Genomic DNA, 25850 nt, shown 5'->3' with positions numbered 1-25850 from the left:
CGGGCTCTGGAGCAAACGTGAGCCCTTGGGCTGCTGACGAGGAGCGACAGCAGCAGGCAAAACCCACCAACCAACACTGGGCTAGCACACCGGCACAGGCAAGGACTGCAGGCGTCGCCCAGCGTTCCGGAACACACGGACTGGAACACACAGGACTGGAGTACACCGGACTGGTCCGCACTGGACTGGAACACACCAGACTGGAACACACAGGACTGGAGTACACCGGACCGGTTCGTGCTGGACTGGAACACACTGCACTGGAGCACACAGGACCGGAACACTCTGGTCTGGAGTACACAGGACTGGTCTGCACAGCTTCATCTGCACTTAGCTACTGACCCCCCCCCCAGGAGTTGAGCTCCTGAGTTCGAGTGGCCGGCAGGACTTACTGGATACAGAATAACACCAGGACCAGGATACTAGAACAAGCTTGAAGCAAGAGTGCTCCTAGGAACTAACCTAACAGAAGAGCTCCTAACAGTAAATCAATAGCAGGGCTACTAAACCCACACTAACAGCAGTGCTACTAAGCACTCCACAAACAGAAGGACTTCCTAAGCCCTATACTAACAGGAGTGCTAACAGCAGTGCTACTAAGTACTACATAAACAGAAGGACTTCCTAAGCCCTAAACTAACAGGAGTGCTCCTAAGCACTACTAGGGTAAGCAGGGGAGCCACAGGGAAAGAGCAGAGAACCTAAACACGTAAACTAACCAAGGTGCTACTAAGCACCAAGCTAGAGCAGGGCTCTACAACACTAAACTAACCAAGGTGCTACTAAGCACCAAACTACCAGAAGTGCTTCCAAAGCACCAGACACAGAAGTGCTTCCAAAGCACCAAACCAAGAAATGCTTCTAAAGCACCAAAAGGGAAAGCCGGGGAACCACAAGGGAAAAGCAGGAAAGCTAAACACAAGTCAAAGTGCACACTGCACCCACACTAACCTGGACCTTTAGCAAAAGCAAGCAGGGAAGCTAGACACAAAGTCAGAAGTGCACTCTGCACCACCCTACCTAAAGCAAAAGTTGCAAAGGCCCTGAAGGAAAGAACACCACTTCCTTATCAAGGCCCTGCCTGATGATGTCACCACTAGCAGAAACAGGCAGACAGCATACGGAAACCCAGAGAGCACACTGAAACCCAGAGAGGCCCAACCCACCCAGATGCAGCACCGTGAAGCACTTGAAGCCACGCTGAAAGCAGCAACTACACCCAGAGAGAGGCAGAGCTAACTCAGGCAACACACACAGCTGCAGTATAGTGAAACAATTAGAGTCATGCTGCTGGAGGCAGCCAGCACAGAGAGACAGAGCTAGCTCAGAAAGGACAGACAGAAAAAAACAGAAGCCAGCTAAGAAGCTGACCACCAGAAATAAGGTAAGTTTGAGAGGGGTTCTGACCACAATCATGACACTATGCACCTGGGAGCAATTTCTGAAGTCCACTGCAGTGCCCCCTAGGATGCCCGGTTGGTGTCCTGGCATGTCAGTGGGACCAGTGCACTAGGAATGCTGGCTCATCCCACGACCAAATGGCTTGGATTTGGTAGTTTCTGAGATGGGCGCCCTTGGTTTCCATTATGGCAAAAATCGGGGAAGACCATCTCGAAGGTCGACCTAAATTTTGCGATTTGGGCGTCCCTGACCATATTATTAAATGAAAGATGGGCGCCCATCTTGTTTCGATAATACGGGTTTCCCCACCCCTTCGCTGGGGACGTCCTGCGAGGACGTCCTCAGGAAAACTTGGGCCCCCTTTCAATTATGCCCCTCTATGTTTCCAAGTTAACCAAGATTTATTTCAGTTCCTCCACATTGTCTCCCTTGAAAACCAGTTCCGGGTACAGGTAGATCTCTTACATCTCCTTCTGTAAAAACTTAAGTAAAGAATTCATTCAGTTTTCCCACTATGGCCTTGCCTCCCTGAGGGCCCCTTTTGTTCATTCAAGATCTAACGATCCAATGGATTCCGCTCACAGAGGGTCCTGTGCTGGACTCATGATTCCTAAGGGAAATGTTCCTCCTGAAGAAGGAGTGTTCGAAATGCGGTCTCGCATCGAGGAACAAAAGAGAGAAGGTGTGAAGAGTTAGAAGGTGCTTAAAGTCTGGAAACAGTATGTAAATTCCAGGAAGCCCTTGACACACTGCACTGATTCACTCTGCTGAACTAACACTACTCCAAGAAGAGTGCTGGAGAGACTTTGTTGTGAACACTGTGCTCCTGCTTGATGCGATTTAGAAGATTTTTATGATTTAAAAGGACTATAATTTGAACCTTTAAGGACGATATCTAAGACACAAGTGGAAGATTTGAAATTGAGGAAACAACAATTGGGGAGCATGTACACAGATTATGGATATATAGAAATGTGCCCACACAAGGTTTATGTGAATGGGTGGTGAAGTGAAGGGTGTGACTGGGCAAGTTCCGGAACTTACACAGCATAAGTGGTTTTATGTGATATATGTATTGTAATAAAAGAAATTAAATATTTTAAAGGAAGAACGTTTTTTGTGATATAGTTTTGGGATCTGTTCTTCTAGTTTAAATATTTATCCCCAGTAATATATATACTGTTCATTATTATGTGTCAACATATCAGTGTTCTGCTCAGATTTATAGTGGAGACCCATGAAACCAAAACAAATGAACAAACGGACAGCATATACAATATCAGCTTTCAACATGACGGCTTGAGCAAACCCAAGAGCGAATGCTACATACCTGTAGAAGGTATTCTCCGAGGACAGCAGGCTGATTGTTCTCACTGATGGGTGACGTCCTCGGCAGCCCCTCCAATCGGAATCTTCCTAGCAAAGTCCTTTGCTAGTCCTCGCGCGCCCGCGCGCACCGCGCATGCGCGGCCGTCTTCCCGCCCGAAACCGGCTCGAGCCGGCCAGTCCAGTATGTAGCAAGACAATACACTTCAAGGGAAGACACAACTCCAAAGGGGAGGCGGGCGGGTTTGTGAGAACAATCAGCCTGCTGTCCTCGGAGAATACCTTCTACAGGTATGTAGCATTCGCTTCTCCGAGGACAAGCAGGCTGCTTGTTCTCACTGATGGGGTATCCCTAGCCCCCAGGCTCACTCAAAACAACAACCAAGGTCAATTGGGCCTCGCAACGGCGAGGACATAACTGAGATTGACCTAAAAATTTACCAACTAACTGAGAGTGCAGCCTGGAACAGAACAAACAGGGCCCTCGGGGGGTGGAGTTGGATCCTAAAGCCCAAACAGGTTCTGAAGAACTGACTGCCCGAACCGACTGTCGCGTCGGGTATCCTGCTGCAGGCAGTAATGAGATGTGAATGTGTGGACAGATGACCACGTCGCAGCTTTGCAAATTTCCTCCATGGTGGCTGACTTCAAGTGGGCTACCGACGCAGCCATGGCTCTAACATTATGAGCCGTGACATGACCCTCAAGAGCCAGCCCAGCCTGGGCGTAAGTGAAGGAAATGCAATCTGCTAGCCAATTGGATATGGTGCGTTTCCCTACAGCCACTCCCCTCTTGTTGGGATCAAAAGAAACAAACAATTGGGCGGACTGTCTGTGGGGCTGTGTCCGCTCCAGATAGAAGGCCAATGCTCTCTTGCAGTCCAATGTGTGCAGCTGACGTTCAGCAGGGCAGGAATGAGGACGGGGGAAAAAATGTTGGCAAGACAATTGACTGGTTCAGATGGAACTCCGACACAACCTTCGGCAGAAACTTAGGGTGAGTGCGGAGGACTACTCTGTTATGATGAAATTTGGTGTAAGGGGCCTGGGCTACCAGGGCCTGAAGCTCACTGACTCTACGAGCTGAAGTAACTGCCACCAAGAAAATGACCTTCCAGGTCAAGTACTTCAGATGGCAGGAATTCAGTGGCTCAAAAGGAGGTTTCATCAGCTGGGTGAGAACGACATTGAGATCCCATGACACTGTAGGAGGCTTGACAGGGGGCTTTGACAAAAGCAAACCTCTCATGAAGCGAACAACTAAAGGCTGTCCTGAGATCGGCTTACCTTCCACACGGTAATGGTATGCACTGATTGCACTAAGGTGAACCCTTACAGAGTTGGTCTTGAGACCAGACTCAGACAAGTGCAGAAGGTATTCAGCAGGGTCTGTGTAGGACAAGAGCGAGGATCTAGGGCCTTGCTGTCACACCAGACGGCAAACCTCCTCCATTGAAAGAAGTAACTCCTCTTAGTGGAATCTTTCCTGGAAGCAAGCAAGATGCGGGAGACACCCTCTGACAGACCCAAAGAGGCAAAGTCTACGCCCTCAACATCCAGGCCGTGAGAGCCAGAGACTGGAGGTTGGGATGCAGAAGCGCCCCTTCGTCCTGTGTGATGAGGGTCGGGAAACACTCCAATCTCCACGGTTCTTCGGAGGACAACTCCAGAAGAAGGGGGAACCAGATCTGACGCGGCCAAAAGGGAGCAATCAGAATCATGGTGCCTCGGTCTTGCTTGAGTTTCAACAAAGTCTTCCCCACCAGAGGGATGGGAGGATAAGCATACAGCAGACCCTCCCCCCAGTCCAGGAGGAAGGCATCCGATGCCAGCCTGCCGTGGGCCTGAAGCCTGGAACAGAACTGAGGGACTTTGTGGTTCACTCGAGATGCGAAGAGATCCACCAGGGGGGTGCCCCACGCCTGGAAGATCTGTCGCACTACTTTGGAACTGAGCGACCATTCGTGAGGTTGCATGATCCTGCTCAATCTGTCGGCCAGACTGTTGTTTACGCCTGCCAGGTATGTGGCTTGGAGCACCATGCCGAGACGGCGAGCCCAGAGCCACATGCTGACGGCTTCCTGACACAGGGGGCGAGATCCGGTGCCCCCCTGCTTGTTGACATAGTACATGGCAACCTGGTTGTCTGTCTGAATTTGGATAATTTGGTGGGACAGCCGATCTCTGAAAGCCTTCAGAGCGTTCCAGATCGCTCGTAACTCCAGAAGATTGATCTGCAGATCGCGTTCCTGGAGGGACCAGCTTCCTTGGGTGTGAAGCCCATCGACATGAGCTCCCCATCCCAGGAGAGACGCATCCGTGGTCAGCACTTTCTGTGGCTGAGGAATTTGGAAAGGACGTCCCAGAGTCAAATTGGACCAGATTGTCCACCAATACAGGGATTCGAGAAAACTCGTGGACAGGTGGATCACGTCTTCTAGACCCCCAGCAGCCTGATACCACTGAGAGGCTAGGGTCCATTGAGCAGATCTCATGTGAAGACGGGCCATGGGAGTCACATGAACTGTGGAAGCCATGTGGCCCAGCAATCTCAACATCTGCCGAGCTGTGATCTGCTGGGACGCTCGCACCCGCGAGACGAGGGACAACAGGTTGTTGGCTCTCGCCTCTGGGAGATAGGCGCGAGCCGTCCGGGAATCCAGCAGAGCTCCTATGAATTCGAGTTTCTGCACTGGGAGAAGATGGGACTTTGGGTAATTTATCACAAACCCCAGTAGCTCCAGGAGGCGAATAGTCATCTGCATGGACTGCAGGGCTCCTGCCTCGGATGTGTTCTTCACCAGCCAATCGTCGAGATATGGGAACACATGCACCCCCAGCCTGCGAAGTGCCGCTGCTACCACAGCCAGGCACTTTGTGAACACCCTGGGCGCAGAGGCGAGCCCAAAGGGTAGCACACAGTACTGGAAGTGGCGTGTGCCCAGCTGAAATCGCAGATACTGTCTGTGAGCTGGCAGTATCGGGATGTGAGTGTAGGCATCCTTCAAGTCCAGAGAGCATAGCCAATCGTTTTGCTGAATCATGGGGAGGAGGGTGCCCAGGGAAAGCATCCTGAACTTTTCTTTTACGAGATAGTTGTTCAGGGCCCTTAGGTCTAGGATGGGACGCATCCCCCCTGTTTTCTTTTCCACAAGGAAGTACCTGGAATAGAATCCCAGCCCTTCCTGCCCGGATGGCACGGGCTCGACCGCATTGGCGCTGAGAAGGGCGGAGAGTTCCTCTGCAAGTACCTGCTTGTGCTGGAAGCTGTAAGACTGAGCTCCCGGTGGACAATTTGGAGGTTTTGAGGCCAAATTGAGGGTGTATCCTTGCCGGACTATTTGCAGAACCCACTGATCGGAGGTTATGAGAGGCCACCTTTGGTGAAAAGCTATCAACCTCCCCCCGACCGGCAGGTCGCCCGGCACTGACACTGGGATGTCGGCTATGCTCTGCTGGAGCCAGTCAAAAGCTCGCCCCTTGCTTTTGCTGGGGAGCCGCGGGGCCTTGCTGAGGCGCACGCTGCTGACGAGAGCGAGCGCGCTGGGGCTTAGCCTGGGCCGCAGGCTGTCGGGAAGGAGGATTGTACCTACGCTTACCAGAAGCATAGGGACCAGTCTTCCTTCCCCCGAAAAATCTTCTACCTGTAGAGGTAGATGCTGAAGGCTGCCGGCGGGAGAACTTGTCGAATGCGGTGTCCCGCTGGTGGAGAGACTCTACCACCTGCTCGACTTTTTCCCCAAAAATGTTGTCCGCACGGCAAGGCGAGTCCGCAATCCGCTGCTGGAGTCTATTCTCCAGGTCGGCGGCACGCAGCCATGAGAGCCTGCGCATCACCACACCTTGAGCAGCGGCCCTGGACGCAACATCAAAAGTGTCAAACTCCTCTGGCCAGGAATTTTCTGCACGCCTTCAGCTGCCTGACCACCTCCTGAAAAGGCTTGGCTTGCTCAGGGGGAAGAGCATCAACCAAGCCCGCCAACTGCCGCACATTGTTCCGCATGTGTATGCTCGTGTAGAGCTGGTAAGACTGGATCTTGGCCACGAGCATAGAAGAATGGTAGGCCTTCCTCCCAAAGGAGTCTAAGGTTCTAGGGTCTTTGCCCGGGGGCGCCGAAGCATGCTCCCTAGAACTCTTAGCCTTCTTTAGGGCCAAATCCACAACTCCAGAGTCATGAGGCAACTGAGTGCGCATCAGCTCTGGGTCCCCATGGATCCGGTACTGGGACTCGATCTTCTTGGGAATGTGGGGATTACTTAATTACTTGGTCCAGTTCGCAAGCAATGTCTTTTTCAGGACATGGTGCAAGGGAACAGTGGACGCTTCCTTAGGTGGAGAAGGATAGTCCAGGAGCTCAAACATTTCAGCCCTGGGCTCGTCCTCCACAACCACCGGGAAGGGGATGGCCGTAGACATCTCCCGGACAAAGGAAGCAAAAGACAGACTCTCGGGAGGAGAAAGCTGCCTTTCAGGAGAGGGAGTGGGATCAGAAGGAAGACCCTCAGACTCCTCGTCAGAGAAATATCTGGGATCTTCTTCTTCTTCCCACGAGGCCTCACCCTCGGTGTCAGACACAAGTTCACGGACCTGCGTCTGCAACCGCGCCCGGCTCGACTCCGTGGAGCCACGTCCACGATGGGGGCGTCGAGAGGTAGACTCCCTCGCCCGCATCGGCGAAGCTCCCTCCGCCGACGTAGTCGGGGAGCTCTCCTGGGAGGTGGCCGCAGTCGGCACCGCACGCGGTACCGACGTCGGGGACCTCACCCCGGGCGATGGGCCAGCCGGCGCCATGCTCGACGGTACCGGAGGCGCAAGCACCGCCGGTACCGGAGGGGTAGGGCGCAACAGCTCTCCCAGAATCCCTGGGAGAACGGCCCGGAGGCTCTCGTTCAGAGCGGCTGCAGAGAAAGGCATGGAGGTCGATGCAGGCGTCGACGTCAGAACCTGTTCCGGGCGTGGAGGCTGTTCCGGGCTGTCCAGAGTGGAGCGCATCGACACCTCTTGAACAGAGGGTGAGCGGTCCTCTCGGTGCCGATGCCTGCTGGGTGCCGACTCCCTCGGCGACCCAGAGCTCTCGGTGCCGACGCGGGAAGGGGACCGGTGTCGATGCTTCTTCGACTTCTTCCGAAGCATGTCACCGGAGCTTCCCGGCACCGACGAGGAGGACGTAGAATCCATCCGTCGCTTCCTCGGGGCCGAGACCGAAGAGGGTCGATCTCGGGGGGGCTGTACCGCAGGAGCCCTCAGGGTAGGAGGAGACCCACCCGAGGGCTCACCGCCACCAGCAGGGGAAAGGACAGCCCTCACCTGCACTCCACTCGATGCACCACCGTCCGACGACATCAGGAGACGAGGTCCCGGTACCACCGACGTCGATGCAGCTATCCGATGTCTCGGTGCCGATGCAGAGGGCCGATGCCTCGATGCACTCGATGCACTGGCAGCCAAGGATGAAGGTCTGGACGCTGATGACGTCGATGCACACGATGACCCCGGTGCCGATGCCGACGAAGCGCCCGAGAACAAAACGTTTCACTGGGCCAATCTCGCTACTTGAGTCCGCCTTTGTAACAGGGAACACAGACTACAGTTCTGGGGACGGTGCTCGGCCCCCAGACACTGAAGACACGAAGAGTGCCTATCAGTGAGCGAGATTACCCGGGCGCACTGGGTGCACTTCTTGAAGCCGCTGGAAGGCTTCGATGTCATGGGCGGAAAAATCACGCCGGCGAAGTCAAAATCCGAAATGACGAATTTGGAGCACCAAAACTTTAAGGGAGAAAAAATCTCGACCGAGGCCGAAAAGAGGCCTACCCCGACGACGAAAGAAAACTTACCGGGGCAAAACTGGAAATACGGGAAGGGGAAAATGAAACCCAAGGGGGTTTTCGGAGCACTTCCCGACAGATATAGAAACTTTTCCGAAGAAAAACACGTCAATAAAACACGGACGCGCGAGGTCGACTCTCCGGGGCTCGACACGACAAAAAAACACAGCCGTACCGAGTGCGGACGAAAGAAGACTGGCCGGCTCGAGCCGGTTTCGGGCGGGAAGACGGCCGCGCATGCGCGGTGCGCGCGGGCACGCGAGGACTAGCAAAGGACTTTGCTAGGAAGATTCCGATTGGAGGGGCTGCCGAGGACGTCACCCATCAGTGAGAACAAGCAGCCTGCTTGTCCTCGGAGAATAATGCAACTGGAATTAATAAAAGCATAAGCATGATTTCTTTCAGCATCAATTTTGGCTCATGGAAATTTAATTCTTTTTTTCAAAATTGCTGGTATCATACTGAAAGGTTTCATAACTTGAAATGCTAAGCTCTCAACCTCAAGCCACAGGCTGGCAAAGGCAACAGAAACCACACTGAAAAAATGACTGTATGTGTTTCATACTTTATTTTCACATTTTAAAAAAGTGGATTTTTAGGGGGATTTCATTTAATTCTGTTCAGCAGAACTGACTTTATTCAAAATATTAAGGCACCCTTTTACCAAGCCGCGCTCCCAGCGTGAGTCTTCCTGCGTTGAGGCCAATTTTAGCGTGGTGGCACAATGACCCCATTTTTCATTATTCTTATTAATGGCCATGCCCTAATTCCCCCATTAGTACGTGAGCCCTTACCACCACTTATTTTATAGGTGGGTTGTGCTTCCGCACTAACCACATACTAGTCAGCGCACAGCAAAGTAGCTGCACTAACCAATTAGCATTGAACATGCCTACTCCCTGCTTACTGTAATTTAGTAATACTGCACTAAATACAAAACAATACAATACAAATTAACAGAATACAATAGTCTAAAAAATCCCTACTAATCTATATAATACACATCAATATACAAGCATAACCCATTTCTGTGATTGTGTTTAAGTTAAGGGAGTAGAGACACAGAGTGGGAACAGTATCGGGCTCTTCAAAACAGACCAACGACTCTCAATATGAGATTAGAAACATTTATTGAGGGTGACTCGACACAATATTGTGTTTAGGCACATACGTGCCTGCTTCAGGAGTCTGTAGTTTTTTTGGCTGGGGGTGGAGCCAATGATGATAGCCACACAGTTGGTGTCCTAAATCTAAATGGTACCCTGGGCTTAAGAGGCTATTTGTTAAAAATTAAACAACATTAATTGTTTTAAATGCAGAACTAAGATCTAACAATTAGAGCAAATATATGGTTTAGTTTCTAATTGGAATTGCTCTATGCAGTTATATATTTTTGGAATTCTTTATTAATGACATTCAAAAGATTCACTGCCTGTGTCTTTATTTCCCATTTTGTTTTTGGTTATCAATCACCTAACAGTTGAACCCAGCTGGTACTAGCCATGAAAGCTCTTAATAGATAATTGGACTAATGACAAACACAGGAGATGCAGGAAAAGGATAGCAGTTCAAAAGCACCAAATTTAGTGGCAAGTGGGCACAATAAGTTTAAGAAGCAGAGCAACAGGAAGACATGGATGGGCTTTAATTTAAACTGAGTAATGATTTGTTCTGCAAAATAGTGTTAGTTAAAATAGCGTTTCAGAGCTCTGCCCCACTCTACTCTGCTGTCCCATCCATTCCACTTCCTGGCTCCACCCTCTGGCATACCACAACTCTGTGGCTGGGTACCAACAAGCCACCTCCCCCTCCAGCAACAGGAGCCACCTTAATAAAACTATCTCCTGCTGCCACAGGACCAATCTTGTGATGTGCAGTGAGATTTTGCAGCTCTTATTGCGAGACCGGTCTCACGGCAGCAGGAAATGACGTCTTATTAATGTAGCTCCTGCTGCTGATGGAGGGGGAGGTTGCTGAGTGGGAGTACTTGACTTTCCAGCGATAGTGCGGGAGATGACCTACTTTGCAAGATACTTGGCAGGTCTGGTGTTTATTTACTTTTCTTTTTCTTTCCTTTTTAGATTATACTGTAAAAATGAAGGTTGACAGTACTTTCTTCCTTAGGTTTTGATGCTGCCTCCATATTCATTGTAAATATTAAGGGGGTAATTCTATAAGCATTTACCACACATGGAAAAGGGCTCTTATAGAATTATATGGTCATATACATACATATAAGTTTTCATGCCAATAAGTTAGGCGCCAATACTGCACCCTAATTTCAGTGCACAAATGTGTTCCAACAGATGCAAGGCCTGAAACAGGGCTGAAACCGCAAATCAGCGTGGAAATACACTTATGTGTCCAGTTATAGGATAGTGCCTAAGTGTATCTACAAACAACTGCAAAGGGGTGTCCCCATGGAAGTGGCATAGGCAAGTCAGGGCATTCTGGAAAATTGTGTGCAGTAGAATATCGCGGATGCGCACCCAAATTGCGTGCCAGGATTTACACCTCATTTCAGTTGGTATAAGCCCTCGCACCCAAAGCTGGACACAGAATTTGGCACACAATGCTAGCCTATAAAGAGTGCTCATCCAGGAGCACCCTTTATAGAACAGCAATGGGTGCCTATTTTGTTTTTCAGCGCCCATATTTGGGCGCCATTTACTGAATCTAGCTCATAGTGCTGGGGTGGTAAGGCTGAGGACTGAGGACCTGATGCACAGAACTCCAGCGCTGTAAGGAACAGCGCCAGAGAAACACCAGCTCATTAACGAGTCGGAATTACCGACCAATGCTCAACACTAACATCATGCGAATTATATGTATGCTGTTAGTTTTGAGCATTGGTCAGTAAAAGGGTCTGAACGTTCCTGGCACATGCCTACAAGAGCTGTGCGCCTGCCCCCAAAATCTTTAAAACTCCTGGTGGTCTAGTGATCCTTCCTCTCCCATCTTTCAAACACATACCTTGTAAGCATTGGAGGCAGGAGAGCAAGAGCAACACCTACTGCCTCCTGCCTCTGGGCCCACCCTTTTCAAAATGCTGGTGCCCAGTGCATCCTGGGATGCACTGAGAGAGGCTAATCACCATATAAGGAGTTTTTTCTCTTATATGGTGCTCAGGGGCGTAGCTACGGGTGGGCCTGGGTGGGCCCAGGCCCGCCCAATTTCGGCCCAGGCCCGCCCACCGAAGCGCACACAGTTGCAGGAGCAGCAGCACGGCACGACGACGGAGGAATCCATTCCAGCCCGATTTCGCTCAGGCCCGCCGCCCGCCCACCACCACCCAAGTGCACACACACACTGCTGCAGTCAGCAGCAGCAGCCCCGTCGCGGTAGCCAGGCATCCGCTTAGGTCTCCAGGGTACGCTCCAAACATCAGCCCACCGATGCCTACCTTCAGGAATGCACTGCAGGGCCGCGTCGTAGTTTCCCATCATGATTCCATCCGGATCCTGCACGGTGGTAGCAGTAGTAGCAGCTGCGCTAATGACGGGACGTGCGCACGTGCACTATGCGAGGCAAGCCTCAGCCTGGCCCTGGACGTGGGAATTGGCATCGGAGGACCTGGAAGTTCGCGAGAGATCACTCCAGAAGTTTCAGCAGTAGTGTCTGTCTCCATAACTTTACTACCAGTGCCAAGGTAAGCAGCAGCTGCCAGCAGCCCAGCCTATCCCAGCAGCAGCCAGCAGGTAATAAAATTGCAAATGCTTTTTTTTTTTTCCATTATAATCATCATGTAATTTTTTTTTTTTAATTAAGGCTAGCTGGGGTCTGGGCACTATTAAAATTTATTGTTGTGGAATTTCTGGGTTGGGTAAACACTTCACTGCCTAGGGCAAAAAAATGTATATATTTAATGATTAAAATATACCTTTTTTTGCCCTGCAGTGAAGAGCCCACCCCGAAGTCCACCACCATGACCTGCCAGCATTTTGATTATTCTTTTGTAATCAAAATGATGGCTGTGGTCTGCTAGTGGGCTTCTGGATGGGGGGGGGGGGTGGGGGGTAGACGTGCCTGTGCCTAGGGCAATGAGGAGCCCATCCCCACCCAAAAATTCCCCAACAATAAATTTTAATAGTGCCAAGCTAGCTTAATTTTAAAAAAGTTGTCTTTCTCTCATTTTAGTGGGTTTTTGGGTGGGGATGGTCTCTGCAGTGCCTAGTTTAAAATTTATTTATCTATCTATCTATCTATATATATATATATATATATATAGTGCCCACCCATATTAGCTCTGGGCCCACCCAAAATCTCAGGTCTGGCTACGCCACTGATGGTGCTTAGCCCCTTCCTAGTGCATCTCAGGATGCACAAGGCAGGGGCTGGGTGTCACCCTTTTGAGAAAGGTGGGCCCAGAGGCAGGAGGAAGTAGGCGTTGCTCCTGCCCTCCTGCCTCTGTTTATAAGGTATGTGAAGGGGAGGGATCACTAGACCACCACAGTGTTTGAGTTGTGTGAGGGGTGGCTCAAGAGGTGTCCACCGGACCACCAGGGATTTTTTGGTTACAGAGGGGTACAAGGGAGCGTCAGAAGGAGTCTGCTGGCCCACCAGGGAGTTTTGAAGTTTAAGGGGGGTTAGGGTCCACTAGACCACCAATGATACTATGCAAAACTTAACGACAGCTCCAGGTGCTCAGTGCATGGAAATGTTTGTGCATAGGCTGGAATGCTCATTTTAGTACTGATGAGCTTGTAGTAATATATTTGCATAGGATTATCAGTAGCTGCTATGGAAAATGTTAAAAGGGATGCATTAGACATTTAGTGCCCTCCCCTTCTTCCTTCTCACCCAGTACTTCCCTCGCCCTTAATTGCCTTGTCTGTCTGTATTTTTAGATTGTAAGCTCTATTGAGAAGGGGACTGTCTCTCTGTGTCAGGTGTTCAGCGCTGCGTGCGTCTGGTAGTGCTATACAAATGCTAGTAATAATAATAATAATTAGACACTAAATAACATTTGCTTTAGACTGGCTACAACCAGAGTAAAGCAAACGTTGCAAGCATGGTAAGCTTTGTGCACTGGGCTCTGAAAGAAGCCATAAATTAACTGGTTAGTGGCAATATTCAGTCTTCTAAATGAAAGTATCCAGTTAAAGTCACGACAGCAAAAAGGTATATGAAGCAACACCATAAGATAATTGGTTAGTGGCAATATTCAGCCTTCTAACTGAATAAAATCACAATAGCAAAAAGGTATATGAATACTGCAGAACTGACCATCCTATCCAGTTATTCAGCACTGGCCATTACCCAGATACCATCACTGAATATCCAGAATTTTTTTAGCCATGGTATTGGGCAGTTAAAAATTGCTGACCACCGTGACTCAATATTGGCCAGTAAGAAAAAAAAAATCCAAGTTTTCCCAGACTGAGTTGCAATTTTACTATTTTATAAGTTTCTTTTTATCCTGCTTTTATTCAAACATTCCCTCCTCAAGCATGGGCATAGTAAAGTATAATTTCACTCTCTCCTGATGCAAAGATGAATGGCAAAGAATCTTAAGCATAATAACTTGTATATTTAAAACACTTACTCCATGTTTCTGAATGGCTACATTGGTAAGATGTACAAACATGTTATCTAATTCACTTGTACTAGGTGTGTATTTCACTGTGCAAAAACGACAAAACCCAAGTTTGTACCTAAAAAAAAACAAAACAAAAAAACAAGATGAAGTGTTTGGAAACAATGACTCAAGTAAAAACAAAAATAGCATAAGATTATATCCATATTCACGTACACACTACTTAAGATCTCCTGTTTCCAGCTGAATTCTAATACAAGAATTAGAAACTTCTATGGCACATTTTTGAGGTTCTGCAGGGATTCCGTGGCACACTTACATATCTTGTCATGCAACACTACCTAATATGAAGAAAGGTCACTTTTTCAATGTTTAAACATTTTATTCAACAAAAAAATTATTAAAATAAATTTGTAACCTTTATTTTGTGTATCTGAATTTATGCTTGTAGGCTCTGCTCCCAGTGACACCTTCTAGGCCCTCCTGCCATCTGGTGAACCTATTCCTTCAACTATTAACCCTTCCAGGTTATATTCCCTTCCTCAACTCAGTGACAGCTTCAACTTCAAGCTCTGACTCCTGGCAACCACCACCATCCTGAAGCCCTTATCTTCTTTTCCCCACTGATGCTTCTATCTCCTCAGCTAGAAGCCCTCCATTTCCTTGACCTTGCTGTTCCTTTCCCACTGGTATACACTTCCTTTCCAGACAAGAAGTATACTGGATAAGGAGGGAATACAGTGATCAGAAAGACCCTGCACATGTACTCTTGCTGTATCTCCTAAGCATGGGCACATGGAGGAGCAAATTCTTCTCAATCCTGTTGGAATGGGATCTACTAACCATGTAGGGTCTCTTCTATGGGCTGCAAAAGTGACTTGTTTTGCAAATCGCAGGAACAACTTTTCCTATTAGCATACCCACAATGGTACACTCCATATCCTCTAGTATAAGAACTTCTTTAGAAGTTAGAAGTAGATAACATTCTTACATGTAGCACTTTAGTGGACGATATGTTGAGACCAACACGTATAGTCGCAGGTCAAATTTCTTCCCACCAATTAGTAGTGGATTGTCAATATAAAGAGAGATCACATATGCTTCTTTGGAAGACTGAGACACAAACCTAAATGATATTTTTAAGATTTAAAAATGATATTGTTAATTTTTGAAACATCACACTTTAAACGCTTTGAAGAAACCTTTGTTTAACTGGAAGCAACTTGTAATCTAATCAAAACCTTACATCAGTACACTGGACTGCTTTATCATTTACTGGGCCTGTGATAGGCATTAAATGGTCTTGCAGCCGAAGGGCTGAGCAGTATATAATATTAGAAACTAAATTTAGGAAAAACCTTGTTCCTTGACCTGTGGCATATCAATATACCACACATCATATGGGGCTCTATCTGAAGTCCAAGGCAGATAACATACAAAAATGGTGAATTATAACAACATACAAAGAAATGGAATTATGATCCAGTTGTGTAGGAGGTCATAATTCACTAACTGTAGCAAAAGTATGGATTTAGTTATCATTAAAAGTAGGATACAATAGAGGCAAAATTAAAGACCTTAATTGAAATATCCCTTAATGTTAATGTGGAAGACTTCTCAATGAGGATTTTATTAAATAAAGATTTTTTATTTTTTTTTACATAGACATGGAATGGGTTACAAAGTTTCAGTTCACAGTTACATATTTCTTTCACTCAGATCGCCTAACCAGTGTGGCAGGAATGCACTTAAGTTAGACCAGGTCTACAAAATCCTGAGTGGTGTAAAATGAGTAGAAGTAAATCATTTTTTTACTAGTTCCAAAAGCACAAAAGACTAGGGGACACTCAAGGAAGTTACATGGAAATACTTTTAAAACAAATAGGAGGAAATATTTTTTTCACTCAACAAATAGTTAAGCTCTGAAACTGTTTGCCAGAGGATGTGGTAACAGCGGTTAGTGTATTTAGGTTTAAAAAAGGTTTGAACAAATTCCTGGAGGAAAAGTCCATAGTTTTCTATTGAGACAGACATGGGAAGCAACTGCTTGTCCTGGGATTTGTAGTATGGAGTAGCCATGATTTGGGTTTCTGTCAGGTACTTGTGACTGGCTTGGCCACTGTTTGGAGAACAGGATACTGGGCTAGATGGACCATTGGTCTGACCCAGTATGGCTACTCTTATGTTCTTATGATTCTAGAGATCCTGCATTACCTATGGTGAAGTGAAAGGTCTACACCATAGGGTAATGTTTTGCCCCTGAAGCAATCCTTACTGGGTGAAATACAGCCATGTTGAGCACACTTTTTAATTTTATACTCAATAAAGCGTCTTGTTCCTTCTATCACTGTGTCTGCGCCAATGATTTCTTTCCTTTTGGAATTTGCAGACCGCTTGCCAGTTTGTTTTCAAAGTATGTGAGGTGACAAGATGGCACATACTTATAAGTGTGCTGCAAATAGGTATTCCTGGGGGTGTAGTTTTGTGCAGAGCAGGGGCAGTGTTGGAATGTGTATGCGTGTTTTTGAAGCTACGGTATGTGGATAAATGTGTAGAGTACACCCACCTTTTACAAAGCAGCTGAAAACATGTGCTGGCATTTGCATGCTACTAGGGCTGTTCTGGGTTCCTATTTTATAGGGAAGGGGAATGGGACTTACTACTACTACTACTTGACATTTCTAAAGCGCTACTAGGGTTACGCAGTGCTGTACAATTTAACATAGAAGGACAGTCCCTGCTCAAAGGAGCTTACAATCTAAAGGACAAATGTACAGTCAGTCAAATAGGGGCAGTCTAGATTTCCTAAAAGGTATAAAGGTTAGGTGCCAAAAGCAACATTGAAGAGGTGGGCTTTGAGCAAGGATTTGAAGATGGGTAGGGAGGGGGCTTGGTGTAAGGGCTCAGGAAGTTTATTCCAAGCATGGGGTGAGGCGAGGCAGAATGAGCGGAGCCTGGAGTTGGCGGTGGTGGAGAAGGGTACTGAGAGGAGGGATTTGTCCTGTGAGCGGAGGTTATGGTCGGGAACGTAAGGGAAAATGAGGGTAGAGAGGTAATGAGGGGCTGCAGACTGAGTGCATTTGTAGGTAAGAAGGAGAAGCTTGAACTGTATGCGGTATCTGATTGGAAGCCAGTGAAGTGACCTGAGAAGAGGGGTGATATGAGTATATTGGTTCAGGCGGAATATAAGACGTGCAGCAGAGTTCTGAACAGATTGAAGGGGGGATAGATGGCTAAGTGGGAGGCCAGTAAGGAGTAGGTTGCAGTAGTCAAGGCGAGAGGTAATGAGAGCGTGGATGAGAGTACGGGTGGTGTGCTCAGAGAGGAAAGGGCGATATATTGCCTTTCTGTGGGTACAATCAAAGTGGTTTATATACTATATATAGGTACTTATTTTGTATTTGGGCAATGGAGGATTAAGTAACTTGCCCGAAGTCACAAGGAGCTGCAGTGGAAATTGAACCCAGTTCCCCAGGTTGTCAGGCAACTGCATAAAGGCACCTTTTTCGACTTCTCTCACAGGTATCCCATTAGAATATTAATAAATCTCACATAATTGTTTCAAATGATTGGGAATTATTTCATCATATAGGAAGTCTAACTTATCATAGCCTTTCAAAGGAACAAACAAAAACCTTGAAAAACCTATGATCTATTGGGCTGTGTACTTAAAGGGAGTTGATAATAGATTGATATACTGCCTTTCGGCTGTTCAACCATAGAAGTTTTCATTTATTATATGTGGGTACCTTCTCTATCCCTAGTGGGCTCACAATCTAAGTTTTTGTACCTGGAGAGTTAAGTGACTTGCCCAGAGTCACAAGGGGCAAGATGGATCAACCAAATGTAAAAGAATCTAAAACGTAAAAGTGCTTACTGCATTTGAAAAAATGAAGAATGCACTAAAAACACACCTCAGAAATGTTCAGTGCGGTATTCAAAAGTCGGATGCATGAAAGTTTCGCTAATCTGGTGCAATCCCCCGTAGCAGAGTAGGAAATGCATGTGCACAGAAAGCACACATTATCGGCGTGGCTAATGTGAGTAAGAATTTTAAAAAACCCAAACACGTCCTTTATGGACGTCCTTGCCCCCCCGCCCGCCCGAAGTCGCCGCTGCTCCCCGCTTCCCAAAAATCAAAACTTTAAGCTGCCCCGGCCCCCCCTCCCTTCCTTTCTTCTCTCTTTCTTCCCAGCTCCGCCTCCCGCCATCCTTACGTCAGACGAGGGCGGGCCCAGGAGGAAAGGAAGGATGTCCGAAGACTCAGCAAAGAGGCAATCAGCTGTTCTTCTTGCCCGTGCAGCACCTTCACACAGAGATGAGAGGTGCTGCGCGGGCCCGGTAAGATGGCGGGGGCGGGGCACAGGGGCGGAGAATGGCAGTAGGCGGAGCTAGGGAGAAAAAGAGGAAAGGAGGGGGGCCGGGGCAGCTTAAAGTTTTGATTTTTTGATGCAGGGTTGGAAGCGGGGAGCAGTGGCGACCTCGGGCGGGGCGGGGGGGCAAGGCCGTCCATAAAGGACGCTCCTGACGAGCACCTTTGCCCCCTCCAGATCCTTTTTTTTTAAACATTTTGATTAATGCAGGGGGAGCGGGGAGCAGCGGCGACCTCAGGCGTCAATAAAGGACGCTCCTGGCGAGCGTTTTTGCCCCCTTCGCGATTTTTTTTTTTGTTTTTACATTCAAGTTTTAGCCGGGCAGCCACAACGAGAGGTACAGACCTCTCGTTAGCTTTCCAGTAGTTTTCCAGCGTTAGGGCAAGCGTAAAACTTTAGTGCATCTCATTTCAATAGGGTTTATACACAATTTGCTCATCTGCATTCCGTTGAAGGCTGATCTCAAGTGTGATACCGGTGTAGCCATGGCTCTAATATTATGAGCTTTGACATGACCCTCAAGAGCACAGGCCTCTGTGGGTGCTGCACCCACAATATTTTGGGACGGCAATATTGTAGTTGAACTTCCCCAAGTCCCTGCTTGGCCCGAAGCTAAAAACAAACAAACAAAAGAAAAAACAACCAGAGCTGATGTCTGCAGGCAATAGAAAAAGGGCAGGAAACGGAACCCAATCTTCCTCTCCCTGCCATCACCCGCTCCCTTGTGTGCTTACCTGCTACTTCCCTGACTGCAAATGAAGAGAAACCGCTTATGGAGCCATAGAGCTGTGTGCACTGCTGCTGCCTCTGTGGTTGGTCCTCCCCAAACAGGAACTTACATCACAGGGGGCGGGACCGGCAGAGCCGACAGCAGCTCAGCATTCAAAGCTCAAGAGTTCTGCATGCAGTATCTCTTTATTTGCAGTCAGGGAGGCAGCGACTTGAGCAAATCGGTAAGCAAAGGAGTGAGCAGATGAGTGAGCTGCTACCGTTGTCGGAAATTAGGCTTTAATGCATGCCAGGGTAGGAAAACTGTTAGTTAAAGGGTCGTTAACTTGTTCGTTAAGTTTAGTGCATCTTGCCCAAGGAGTCAGAGTGCGAATAAGGGGATAGGACGAGTTCCTTATGAGGAAAGGCTAACGTGGCTAGGGCTCTTCAGTTTTGGAGAAAAGATGGCTGAGGGGAGATATGATAGACGTCTATAAAATACTGAGTGGAGTGAGCCGGTGGTGGGAGGGGGGCTGGTTGGGAGGCGGGGATAGTGCTGGGCAGACTTATACGGTCTGTGCCCTGAAAATGACAGATACAAATCAAGGTAAGGTATACACAAAAAGTAGCACATATGGGTTTATCTTGTTGGGCAGACTGGATGGACCGAGCAGGTCTTTTTCTGCTGTCATCTACTTTGTTACTATGTAAATCACTTGTTTACTCTTTCCAAAAATACTAAGACTAGGGGGCACGCAATGAAGCTATTAAGTAGTAAATTTAAACCAAATTGGAGAAAATATTTTTTCACTCAATGTGTAATTAAACTCTACAATTCATTGCCAGAGAAAGCAGTTAGCTTAGCAGGAGTTTTAAAAGGTTTGGATAATTTCCTAAAAGAAAAGTCCATAAGCCATTATTAAGATGGACTTTGGAAAATCCACTGCTTATTTCTAGTATAAGCAGCATAAAATGTTTTACTGTTCTGGGATCTTGCCAGGTACTTGTGACCTGGATTGGTCACTTTTGGAAACAGGATACTGGGCTTGATGGACCTTCGGTCTGTCCCAGTATGGCAACACTTATGTTTTTATATTCTAAACCCAGTTTCCCAGGTTCTTAGGCCACAGCACTAACAATTAGGCAGCTACTCTACTCCAATCACAACACATTTTGAAATAATATTGTACTTACGAAGATGTTTTGCTATCTCTGGACCACTTTTTAATTTGAGAAAGTTTATTGATGAGAAAAATCCCTTTTCCCTGAGCTTTTCCACAGGGTTTCATAATCCAAGTGCTAGAAGGATTCTTCCTGAATTCTTCGACAAATAGGTTGTAATCAGCAGGCAGCAAAAATGTAACTGGCACAAAATCTAAGCAAAAATATTAATTTTGTGTAAACAGCAACTTACTGTCAGAACATCAATGCTTGCCTGCCTCTGCTTATGTAAAATTTCCAAATAAGAGCCTGCTTCTGCCTATTTCATAACAGCAAAGAACTAAAGCAAAATATTCACTCTAATATTTATAGGGCTATCCTCTTCTTACTCATCTCCTTGACAACCCTCTCATGGCTTCTCTCACATAGTTCCACCATCTCTAGTGTCTCCCCTCCCTTTCCCTCACTCCACCCTTGTAGCCCAGCACCTTTCCCTCCCTCCCTTCTACCCCATCGAATCCGACATCTCTCCCTCCCATTTTCCAGCATCTCTCTCTCTCTCTCTCCCCCTCACTTTCCCTACCCACAATCTAGCATCCCCCCTTTCTCTCTCAACATCCCCCTCAAGTTTACCTTCACTTAATTTCTAGAAGTTGCCAGCAGCATCAGCGATTCATATGCTCTGTCCTGCTGCTGCTGGCCGCAGCATCCTCTCTATACTGCCTCCTGCCCTCTCTGAAGTAACTTCCTGTTTTCTCAGGGGCAGGATGTAGTACAGAGAATATTCTGGGGTGCTGGCAGGGCAGCATATGTGAATCACCAACCTCTAGAAGGTGAAGGTAGGCTCAGGGAGTGGGTAGGGAGGTAAGAGATTCCAGACCAGGAGAAGGGGTATGGATAGAGAGATGGCAGAGCATGGGGAGGGGGAGGGTATAATCTGAGGCAGCTGGGGAGATTACTCAGAGGACAGTAGGCAAGCTGGCAGCAAGAAGATAGCAGAAAGCCAGAGGGCAGCAAGGACAACCAAGTGCTGCAAGTGTTGTGTTTGGCTCCTGCTCGGCGCTCGTTTTTAGGGCTCTTCCTCAAATTGTATTTTCTTTTTGATTGGCTCTCTGTAATGCCACGTCTTGAAAAACGCCACTTGAGGCCTCCGCCTCAATTGGCTAATTATAGATCCACCTCTGCTTACCCCCACCCACCTCAGGATACCCTCCTCACGTAAATGATGAACCACAGTTTCTTCTCGCCTTTAAGCCATCAAAAGTCACACCCTGATGTTGTAACTTACTCCAACTGGTTCTCTGAAACTATTTAAACCCGAGAACTCCCACTCTACTTGCCTTTTATAGGTTTCACAGAGAGATGCCTGGCTATGCTACTACTACTTTTTTTTTTTTTTTTTTTAATTTGTATGAAGTCTTTATTTAACAATAGTGTGATACAGTGGAATGTAGCATCAAGGCAACTGTATATCAACACAGAAGTATCAGCGTCTACAATAGTCACCAAACATTCTTCAAGCTCTCTAACTAGAACATCCAAAGAATAGCCTCAATTAACTTCATTTGATTTTTAAAAATTTTAAAGAATTTTTGAAAATGGTTCCAACTTGTGAATTACCCCTTCCCCCCACCCTTCGACCTCTTCCCCCCACCCTTCGACCTCCCCCCATCTAACCAACCCATAGGGATTCATTCATTGTCACTGTCTGCACAAGTTCGTTTGTTGTGCACTAAACACCGTTGGCACCAAAAAGAAAGAAGTTCCATATCAAGTTCCATTTACTTGTCTGATGTCTACGCTCAGCCCGGAGCCTCTCCATCTCACACACGTATCGGAGTTTATTGCACCACCTTGTAACCGAGGGGACCCCCCTCTGCTTCCATTGAGATGCAAGTACCACCCTCGCTGCTCCCACTGCGTGTCGTACCAGCGCTTGCTGACTGGAGGTGAGGCCTACCACCCTTACAGAAAAAAAGAAAAATCTCAGGTGTCCACACTATTGGACAGCCCAGCCAGTGCTGTAGCCTGCTGTGAACTGCTTTCCAATAAGCTCTGGCCTTAAGACAGCTCCACCACACGTGGCCCATTTATGCTACTACTTCTATCTGCCTTCTGTTGCTGCCCTTTCTTTGGCTTCTATTTCCAAAACTGGGCTGCCCGACTCCAACAGTGCCTGAAACCCGAATATGATTCTGCCTGCACTATTTCTGATTCTGTGGTGTTGATCTGGCTTGACTGACCATGTTCCTGACTTGGTTCTGTGCTTCTCCAGCCTATTATCTGGCAACCAGTGAGTAGCACTAACTTGGAGAGGAACATCATGGGCTCATGCTTTAAGTCCTGGCAACTACTGAGCACTGGAGGGATCAACCATGAAGAGAAAGGCAGCTGATACAGGTACACTCACAACCTAGGCTTGCAGTCCCTTATGTTCCTCACTGAGTTGTCTGATCAGGAGCCAACTCTGTGGGTGCTTAAGCACCCCCAATATTGAGAAAATTCTTTGTATGTGTCCAGGGAGGGGTTATTTCCACTGGGCTTAGCACCCCCAATAATTTTGAAAAGTTGGCTCCTATGGTGACAGAAACCTGATGAAACATTCAATTTAACAGATTTGTATTCTGCCGATCTTCAAAAACTTGTCCTTGATGGGCTCCAAAAATAAAAAGAGAGAGAAGATAGTGCTGATATTCTGTCTTTGTAGAATACTACAGTCTGCCCGATTTGGTGGCTCTAAAAAGAAATAGCTATAATGCGTCTGATGGTCACACTTTTGCAGATTATTATTTCCAGTTATAATATAATCACACTCTAAAGCTCTCAAAATTTTATTTCTTTAGTTTAGTCAAAGGCAAAAATGTTAAAAATTTAAATGTATACCTAAGTAGACATATTTTCCATTTTCATCCTTCTCTGCTAGAGGACTTCCTTCTTTTTCTTGTTCTTTCCTGTATCGCTTTATATTTTTTACCATCAAGTCCTTTCTTGTCAGTTCATAGTGATTTGGGAAATGGTTGACAATTTGATCATCGGAAAGACGATAACCATTCTCCACACTGAAAATATTTCGAATGGTCTGTATGCTCATCCTGAAGAAACAAATTTAAGAAAAGAATTTCAAAATAAGTAGTTTGGTTAGTAGCATAAATGGATAAAGCAAAGTTACTTACCTGTAGCAGGTGTTCTTTGAAGACAGCAGGCCCAGTATTCTCACATGAGGGTGACATCATCCGACATAACCTGGTGCAGGCGCTGCCTAGCGCACATAGCTTTAAGAAAGATCTGGAAGTGACCCACTGCACATGCACAAGTGCCTTCCTGCCAGATGGGCAAGCGTGGGTACCTCAGTCTGATAGAACAGCTGAAGAAAACAACTCCAAGGGGAAGAGGGAGGGTATGTAAGAATACTGGGTCTGCTGTCCTCAGAACACTTGCTACAGGTGAGTAATTTTGCTTTGTCTGAGGACAAGTAGGCCCAATGTATTCTCACATGTGGGAATCCCTAGCTACCAGGCTCACTGAAAACAATACTAGGACAAAAGGGACTTGAAACATCAAGGCCTTGAATTTGATTAACCTGAATCTATACACAAACTGAATGTGAAGGTGCAGTCTGAAACAGAAAAAAATTGGGCCAGGGAGGGTGGAGTTGGATTCTAGACACCAAACAAATTCTGCAGGACTGTCTGACGAAACCAGGTGTCACATTGGGTGTCCTCCTCAAGGTAGTAGTAAGATGTGAAAGTGTGGACTGAAAATCACGCCACAGCTTTGCAAATCCCCTCAATGAAGGCTGATCTCAAGTGTGATACCGGTGTAGCCATGGCTCTAATATTATGAGCTTTGACATGAGCCTCAAGAGCACAGGCCTCTGTGGGTGCTGCACCCACAATATTTTGGGACGGCAATATTGTAGTTGAACTTCCCCAAGTCCCTGCTTGGCCCGAAGCTAAAAACAAACAAACAAAAGAAAAAACAACCAGAGCTGATGTCTGCAGGCAATAGAAAAAGGGCAGGAAACGGAACCCAATCTTCCTCTCCCCGCCATCACCCGCTCCTTTGTGTGCTTACCTGCTACCTCCCTGACTGCAAATGAAGAGAAACCGCTTATGGAGCCATAGAGCTGTGTGCACTGCTGCTGCCTCTGTGGTTGGTCCTCCCCAAACAGGAACTTACATCACAGGGGGCGGGACCGGCAGAGCCGACAGCAGCTCAGCATTCAAAGCTCAAGAGTTCTGCATGCAGTATCTCTTTATTTGCAGTCAGGGAGGCAGCGACTTGAGCAAATCGGTAAGCAAAGGAGTGAGCAGATGAGCAATGAGGTGCAGAAGCTCACAGGCAGAGGTGCCCATGAGTGAGTGAGGGTCCATGGTGGGGAAGAAAAAGAGAGAGTGACGGGGTGATGCTAGAGGTGGGGAATAGGAGATGGGTGAAGACAGAGGGGTGCAGATGGATCGTGAGGTTAAGGAAGAGAAAGACAAGAGCAATGCAATAGTGAGGGAGGTGAGAGAGAAGGTGGAGAGACAGAGAGGGGGGGCAATGCTGGATGGTGGGGGAGAAAGAGAGCAATGCTGGATGGTAGGGAAAGAGAGAGGTGGCAATGCTGGATGGTGGGGGAAGACGGCAGCTCTGGATGGTGAGGGGAGAGAGACAGAGGAGGCAATGTTGGATGAGTGTGATGATGGGATGGCGGAAGAAAGAGACAATGGTGGTCTGGTGGGGGGCAACACAGACAGTGGGGCAATGTTGGATTGGGGCAGACAGAGACAGAGAAGTTATCCCAGATGGTCGGGGAAGGGAGAGAGTGAAAGACAGAGGGGTGATGTTGGATGGGGGAAAATAACAGAGAGGAGATGTTGCATGGCCAGAGCGAGAGAGAGAGAGAGAGAGAGAGAGATAGGGGAGATGATGCATGGTGGGGGGAGAGGGACAGCAGATCCATGAATGCAAACTAAGACTTTTTTTTGTGGCGGCAGGCGGAAGGAGAATATTGGGTTGTGTTCAGCACTCCCAATCATTCTGAAAAGTTGGCTCCTATGCTCAAGAGTCAGTCCAGCCTGGGCTTAAGTGAATGAGATGCAATCTGCTGATGGCTACTCCCATCCTGTTTGGGTTAAAAGAAAGAAAAAAAAAAGCTGGGTGGACAGTCCATGGGCGTCATCCATTCCAAATAGAAGACTAAGGTTCGTTTGCAGTCCACGTTAGTATAGAGTGCTATATTAAATCACTAAATCCAATCCAAGTTATCCAGTGCACTTTCACCAGGATGGGCATGAGGTTTTAGGAAAAATGTTGGCTGAACAATTGACTGGTTAAGGTAGAAACAGATACCACCTTAGGAAGGGTGCATGTGAAGAACTACTCTGTTGTGATTAAACTTAGTGTAACCCAAAGGGTTCAATGTTACTTTTTTTACTGTTCACCTTTGGGGCTGCCAGGCTGGATGGCTGAATAGCAGAGAGAGAGAGAGAGAGAGAGAGTTGTGACTCACATGCTTTGTGGTTGCTTGGATA

General features: G+C 47.4%; 1 protein-coding gene across 1 annotated transcript in view; it reads right to left on the bottom strand.

Moving 5' to 3' along the window:
- TTLL1 (tubulin tyrosine ligase like 1) overlaps positions 1-25850 on the bottom strand; it is a 131219-nt gene that overhangs the window by 43808 nt on the left and 61561 nt on the right. The window contains 4 exon segments of the mRNA XM_030215397.1: positions 14102-14210; positions 15084-15218; positions 20368-20548; positions 23218-23426. Of these exon segments, the coding sequence (XP_030071257.1) occupies positions 14102-14210; positions 15084-15218; positions 20368-20548; positions 23218-23426 (634 nt within the window).

Source organism: Microcaecilia unicolor, chromosome 9 (assembly GCF_901765095.1).
Source record: "Microcaecilia unicolor chromosome 9, aMicUni1.1, whole genome shotgun sequence".
Taxonomy (NCBI): domain Eukaryota; kingdom Metazoa; phylum Chordata; class Amphibia; order Gymnophiona; family Siphonopidae; genus Microcaecilia; species Microcaecilia unicolor.
The sequence above is the reverse complement of the archived record's forward strand: the minus strand, read 5'-3'. Positions and strand labels throughout refer to the sequence as shown.